General features: G+C 40.9%; 1 protein-coding gene across 1 annotated transcript; it reads right to left on the bottom strand.

Moving 5' to 3' along the window:
* Positions 1–133: 133 nt before the first annotated feature.
* Positions 134–6,917, bottom strand: MRPS22 (mitochondrial ribosomal protein S22). Its single transcript, XM_053389984.1, has 8 exons — positions 6,758–6,917; positions 5,838–6,001; positions 4,832–4,996; positions 3,422–3,565; positions 2,422–2,505; positions 1,855–2,000; positions 678–786; positions 134–314 (listed from the first exon to the last, which is right to left on the bottom strand). The coding sequence occupies exons 1-8, from the start codon at positions 6,888–6,890 to the stop codon at positions 222–224; spliced, it is 1,038 nt and encodes a 345-aa protein (XP_053245959.1). The 5' UTR covers positions 6,891–6,917; the 3' UTR covers positions 134–221.
* Between the last annotated feature and the right edge of the window lie 706 nt (positions 6,918–7,623).

Here is a 7,623-nt window from a genome sequence, read left to right as displayed (position 1 = left end):
TCCCTTTTAATGTTTTGATTACTAAGCATTGTACCCACAAAACTATTCGATATGACAAGTTCTCTGTATTTCTGTTAATCAAAACAGGCCAACTGTGCTTTGAAAGCTAACTAAAGCTACTTCCCATACGCTATACAGCAAAAAGTATTTTATTCAGAATTCTATATACATTTTACACCACCCTTCCACTCACAGACATATTCAGTGGATTGATAAGTTCTTTATGAAGCTGCAGACCTAGGCGTAGTTGCTTGATAAGACTGGAGTGCAAGTTCAATGTATCCAGCTCTCTGTGTTTCTGTCTTCACAAAAACCTGTACAAAAATGTAAATGATTAGGTAGCCAGCAAGCTTTTGACGGTGTTACTAGGGTTGGGTTCTAGCATGTAACCTCAAAATGACGAAACTACCTTATGTTCTAAATTACATTTTGTGAAATGGAGGATACAGGTTATGAAGTTAAAAGCTGTGCAGTCTCTAGTCCATATAGGGATTATTTAACACTGATTAAAGATAACTTCAGCTACATGAAATGTTGGCATTTTAACAAACTGTTCCATGGATGAATTGCTTTCACAAATGTGTACAATATTTCTTGTCCCAAAACTCCAAAAAAGGAAAATTGCTGTGATAAGTACCTATCACATGAAAAGAGGCCCACATAAAAGATTTGTATACCTTAATTAAATCTAGTCCTTGTATGTCATATTCTTGTGCTTCTTTTGCTGACTGGCAATCAGGATGGAGCATGTGATACAAAGTAACTAAGCTTACTGCGTCCTCGATTCTGAAATACAGAAGTTATTCAAGACTTAATTGCTTTTCCAGGAACCATCACAGTTAGTACTCCACACAAGCACATTAAACTGGAACTAGCTGCTTGTTTTATTAAATTCACTAGCTAAAAGAACTAAGTTTTGAGGAATTACTAACAGATGTAAGCCACCACTATGAGCAAATATCTTCAAAGACATGGGTTTTTACCCAGCTGAATTCATTTCTGATCTCAGCTTCACCCTTGCCACCTGTGCAGGTAGTGTCTCTATTTGGGTTCAGACCCATATAGGAGCCATTCCAGCAGTAGGGATTATATCGTAGAAAGACCTCTCCAACACACCACCTGCTCTGGGCGTTCTATACTCACACACGTACCTTTACAATATAAATCACCCCCTTTCAATATTGGGTACCTCCAAACTATCCAGCATCACTGATGAACATATATTGGAGAAGTCTTACTTCCCACCAAGTTAAAGGGATTATTCCAAAGGACTGCAGCTTCACAGGAAAATCCAATCTGATACCTTACCCTGACACTCCAATCATGTTCTGCAGCCTTACTCAAACTGAATTGATTCCTGGATGACAGCAAAATATGTTTCGGATGATTAAATAATAATAAAATGTGGGGGGGATTATTCTTGTTTTTATTATGTATTTTCTCTTTTTTATCTTGTATTTTTATGTTGTGAACCACTCAGAGATGTATGGAGTGGTATATAAAGGGTGATATACAAGTTTAATAAATAATATTAAATGGAACTGAATTATCCTACCCATACAGGTGGAAATGAAAATAAGCAATAACTGCAGGAATTGCTAGCTAGGCATAGTCTATTATTGACAGGAAACACTATTAACTAGTGTCTCATGGCAAACTTTTTCAAAGTATGTTAATGATCGTTAAGAACCCAGCCTACAGTTCCTGAATAAAAGTCAACCAGTGCTTTGATCCTGAACACATATGCTTACAAGTGCAACTAATCTCAGCAGATAGGCTGCTTAAATATGAACTTTTAAATTCTATATTGCCATGGAGAACCTAGATAACTCTAGCTCAATAAACAGCACTTACAAATCTCTTTGGAGCATGTCTATCAGCAATCCATCAATCCTCTTTCTATTTGTAAAGTACCACACCATTCCTCCAAAGTGTCTTGTTGAACGCAGCAGATCATATTTTCCATGTTTCTCAATATCATCATACGTCCGCTGATGAACCTGTGCAGAAGTTGAAACATAATAATGCTTAAACGTCGTAATAGCTTCCCGAGTAAGTTTCCGGAATAAGTGTATGTAGCAAAAACAACAAAGACTTGGGGCACCTTAAAGACTAAACAAATGTATTATATAGCATTACCTTTCATGGACAAGTCCATTTCATCTGCATGTAATGTTATCCTGAATTGCAGGTATACACACAACCATCTTACAGGGTCAAGTAAGAAGGGGATTGTAAACAGTGGTGTCATCTGGCATATAGGATAACACTTTGGTCAGCTGCAGCCCATGAAAGTTTATGCCATAATAAATTTATTTGTTGTGCAGAAAGTTAAGACTGTTGCAACAAAAACATGACTACCCCTTTGGAAACAGAAGCTGTCTCAGCCCCACACTCGCTGCCCAAATGTTGGCAACTCACTCTGATATAGTCAGGTGAATCTGGCTCAAACTGTACAAGGCAACGATCAAGGAGTTCTTCATGGCGGTCTTGAAGAAACGTCGTCTGGAACAATTGTAACAAGAATGAAATATAAATGAAGCATCTTGCATCAAAAAAAACAGACTCAATAACAGTAATAGTCCAGGTCTAAACAATGGCAATAATTTAGGGTTCCCATCCGATTGCAGTTGCGCAAACGTTTTGGGTCCATTCTTTAATAGATTCTATCAAGATTACCAGCACTGTCAAAGATCCGGATCTCAAAGTAGTTTTATCAGCTTCATTTTCATTGGATTTTTATACTACACCACTTACATGAGGACTCTGTTCTGGGGGTCCATGGGCAAAAACAAAATAGTGCATAGTGCCCCCACTAAAAGATGGAGGGCTGCTTACTGGGGTCTGTGAAGGTTGCAGGTCTCAGGGCCCTCCTGTGACCTTCCCAGTAAGTTGATGAGGTACCTTCCTTATCAGCCAAGTCCTCCCACCTTCCCATAGGCTGCAAAGGATAGGATGTGTTTCCTCATCCCATCCTGGTGTAATTAAACTGCAGTTTGCTCTAATAACCCAAATTGAGAATGGTAGTTTATTACTGTATTCTTAAATGCAACTTCAAAATGTGGTTTAAGATTCTGGGAAGTAAAACTCTCATTAAATGAGTTTTGGACATAATGGCAAACTGCAGGTTAATTATACCAGGAAATAAGTGCCCAGACAGGAAGGAAACCAGAAGACAAGTGAGAATGGAGTGTGTATTTTCACTGCTCATTCCCAGCTTTTAAACTATGGTTTCGCAAACAGAGAACTGAGTTTCCAAATAGGCCATATAGCCTAAGGATAATTTAGAAAATCATGAAGAAGGATACTGGTAAGGAAGTTGAGACAATGGCAAAGGTGCAGTAGGGCAAATATATTTGTCTCATATTGCTCATGTTAGTAAGATTAATTGCTTTGCACAAGGCTGAATACTAGCTTTTACCATAAGGTTTTCTTCTTTGAATAGAACTGGAGGAATAATTTTGCGCCCTTCTTTTGGGAAGTATATTTGTATCATTCTGTCCCGTTCCTCCCAAGTGGCCTTGCGTAATGTTCCATTTGTTTCTCGAACTACAATAAAGCGTTCCTGAAATTGAAAAGAGAAGTAAGCTGCACTTGTAGTCAGCTGTTCCATCACGTCTCTTTACTTTAAGATATGGAACAGTGCAAACTTTCAAAAGGCCAACTGTTTTTCAGTAACTTCCTATCAAGATATTTGAAAAAGTGAATTGTATCATGTCTTCTGCACAGCGAAAACAGAACATGCTTGTTCAGCTTACCTGAAGCTGATGTTACTGCTGCTTGGAAGGGATTTAAAGAGCAAAAAGCTAGGAGTATGGGAGTTACCTTACTAGTTCAGTTCTGCTAATCCAGCTGTTCTCTCAACAACAGTCAGCCAATAGTCTCTAGAAAGGTCACAGGCTAGTCAGTACACACCTGGAAAATCATTCTCTTTGGTTTCATTTAGCTATTATACCCAGTATCCCTTTATTGGCATATCCTGTATGAATTTATCTAATCCATTTTAAATCTACCTGTACTAAAAGGCACAGCATCTTGTAGCAATGAATTCTATAAGTTCAAGTGTAAACTTAATTCCAATAGAAAGATTATAGTAAGGGAGACAGAGCCCTCCCTGTTCAGTCATCCAAAAGAAAATGATTCAGGCCTCTGTTGAACCCATGGGAAGTATCTTGAGGGACAAGTGGGATCAGATAGGGCAAAAGTTCTTAAACTTGTGGTCTGCAATCTCCACCATGATAGCCTGTGAAAAGGCTAACATCACCATACTTCAAAATGAAGAAGCAGGATGGATGCTGCACCTGATCTGATAATAAAGCTGACAAACATTACCATTTCACAGATCTTTGCTCACAAAAACAGGCCCATCCTATTAAAAAGGCAAGACTGCAGTTCTTTAAATGTGAGCTTTGTTTGGATTTGTATTACAAAATACAAATTTGTGATGTGGTCTGTCAAGACTCAGCCAATATTCAAGTGGTCCATGGGGGGAAAGTGTTTTTTGAGAAGCATCAAGTACCACTTTACAAGAGGGTATAGGTCAGCCCAAGAATATAGCGTCACAACATGCCATGAGCAAAAAGCCTCTGTGCTGGAGGATGGTAAAGATTCTTCCTTTCCTCAAATCCATCAATGGTATTAAAAAACAGCAAAAAAGCAGACCCAGCTATCTATCCTAAAACTGCATATCCTGATTCCAGAGGCAGCTGCTGTTGTGATTCTGTGTGTACAATAAAACAGTGCATTTCCTTGTAGATTACAGTGTGTATTAGTGGAACTGCAAAGTGGGTAAAATTCATTGATGTTCTTACAAGGTAGCTAACAGACTCACACGGTGGGGGGTGCTGTATGCTAGGTCAGTAAATACATATTTATAAGGTTCTACTCCATCCAGAATCTTGTCTTCTGCTAATACATCATGAATTGGCTCCCGCTCACTTAATACAGGAGGCATTTTGAGCCTCTCTTTAGCCTTCTCAACAGCAGCTTTTGTGGCCTAAAAGGAAGAAGTGAGTAATTAATTGCACAGAAAATGTCATATTGGAAAATCATCTAACATAAAGAATGTGTGAATATTTGATAGATATAGGTTTTTGAAGGACAGGGGGAGAAATGGTTTAGCCATGCAAAAATATGCAAATTGAAATGGTGACAATTAAACCCAAAGGTTTCAGATATTTTTGCATGTCTTACTACAATTTTTTACACAAAAATTATTATTTGTTGTCATTTCATTGGCAAAACATGTTAGCATTTGATAATTGTTCAAAAATACTAATGAAAACATGAGTGACAAATGAAAGAGCAGATACTTTTTTTTTTTTACAAGCTGCACCTACTATTATTGATCTGAGTTCATGGAAATACTTATTTACATGCCCCATAACTAAGTGCCTGGGATATTAAAGAGTTGTGACCACATTAGAATACTTCAAGTTAGATTGCATCAATTTTCATGTACTTGATTGCCATCTGGATCAAAATGAGACACAGAGATTTTTTTCCTGCTGTACAGGGCTACTCTGAATCAGTTACTGTTTACAACATTTCAACATTCATGCTCATTATTACCACTGCATAAGCAATACATTTCTCAAGGTATATTATATTGTCATTGTATTGCTCTGAATAATTTAAATTATTATAAATGTTTTTTGCAACTACCTTGGTATGTTAGAACCACAACATATACATCTTAACAAATATATAAATGTTTTGAGCGCCTATATTTCCTAACTCTTCTTACGGCCAAAGCAAATAAATAAAAAACAACCAGAAGTGTCTTCTATTCATATCTTAAACCCATATATATTATTTCTTGAACACTGGCAATATACCTCCTCCAGCTGCGCTTCTGTCATAAGCTTGTACGTTGGGGGGTTGAGTTCTTGTTTTACTGGCTTAAAGACTTTCTGCAAATTCAGTCCTGTCATCTGGAAGAGTAAGTTCTGAACTTTTTCATCCGTAAAAGAAGGTTTTGGAACATCAGATTTCTTCTCCCCTGAAAAACAAGTGGTTGGTCTAGCACAGAGCTTTCCAAAATGTGTTACTGCGTCAGCTGCAGTGTGTCGTATGATATCTCTTATAAGGGGTTAGCTTAATCTCTGGTTTGTTAGTAAAACTAAATTACTGTGTGGCGGAGTAATGCATGTCCAAAAAGTGCACCCCCAACGTGAAAAGTTTGGAAAGCTCTGGTCTGGCAGGAAAGCAACAGCTCAAATACCGTTTTTAAAATGCAGTTTTGAAAAGTGAGACTATAACGATGCTACTAAGTTACCAGCTGTAACCTAGGCATGACCTATGCATGTTTTATCTTAGAGTAAGTCGCATTAAACACATGGGGACTAACTTTTGGTTGCAATATTGGATGTTTTACAAAAAAGACTTAGGCTGCAACCCTAACGTCCTGGCCAGAGCCCTGCCACTTGTGTGGGCCAGTGGAGGAGGGAAAGATGCTTCTTTCACTGCGCCAGCTCCCAGGCTAGAACAACAAAGATGCCTGGATCAGGCCCAGCAGATCGGTGCCAGCCCAGCCCCTTCCCCTAAGCGTCCCATTTATTGGGGTGGGGTCGTTAACCGGCAAAAGCCAGCAGCAGCAGCAAGTTCCGCCTGCCCACCTGCCTCCTTGGTCAGCCCTTGAGCCCCAACCAGGTGAGCCATTTCCACAGGAGGCGCTTTCAAACGCGGCGTCGCCTCCCGCGCCCAACGTGGGGGGCAGCCTGTCCGCCTGCATCCGCCCCCCGAGGGAAAGACTCACCCGCCTCCGGGCCTTGGCAGAGGCCCCGCCATCCCCACGCGGCGCGGCGTCCCTGCGCCCGCTGCCTCAAGAGCAGCGAAGCCACGGCGACCCCCCCGCCCCGCAAGCACCCCGACGCTCCTAGCGCAGCCATGGCGCGGCGACCCGGAACTGGTCCGCCAAGCGCTTCCGGGTCGCAGCGCCGCGGGTTTCTAAGGTAACGCAATCCGGAAGCGGAGTTTGACCAATCCGCTCTAGGCTCCGATGGGGCAACGGCCTCTATGCTTGCGCCATAGAGAGAGCGCCGGTTTGAAGAGCTGGTGCTGGTTTGTTGGCTAGGCTTTTGAGTCCGCCCGCACCCAGCACTGTGGAGCTTTGCTTGCGTGCAAAAAGCAGCAGCGCCGAAGGAGAGGCGAGGGTGGGAGGAAGAGAAAGTCACACGAGAGAGGAGGCGCTCGAGATAGGCACCTCGTCCTGGTTTAGCGCGATTTATTGCAATGGCAGCTCAAGGCAGCACAAACGCTGCCCTGTGACGCGAGTGGGGCTCAGTTTTAAGAGTTAGCGCAGGCATAGGCAAACTCAGCCCTCCAGATGTTTTGGGACTACAATGCCCATCATCCCTGACCACTGGTCCTGTTAGCTAGGGATGATGGGAGTTGTAGTCTCAAAACTTCTGGAGGGCCGAGTTTGCCTATGCCTGAGTTCGTGGCTGGGCAAAGTCCCCTCCAGCTGCTGCTGTTTTTTTTTTTTTTTTAAATAATCTTTATTGAGTGATTTAATGTTACAAAAAGCAATACAACCATACTACCACTTAATATAATTAAGAAATAAAAATTACATACATCAATATTTAGTTTGTTATTTACCGTCTTATTCCCTCCCAAACA

Source organism: Podarcis raffonei, chromosome 5 (genome assembly GCF_027172205.1).
Source record: "Podarcis raffonei isolate rPodRaf1 chromosome 5, rPodRaf1.pri, whole genome shotgun sequence".
Lineage (NCBI taxonomy): Eukaryota > Metazoa > Chordata > Lepidosauria > Squamata > Lacertidae > Podarcis > Podarcis raffonei.
The sequence above is the reverse complement of the archived record's forward strand: the minus strand, read 5'-3'. Positions and strand labels throughout refer to the sequence as shown.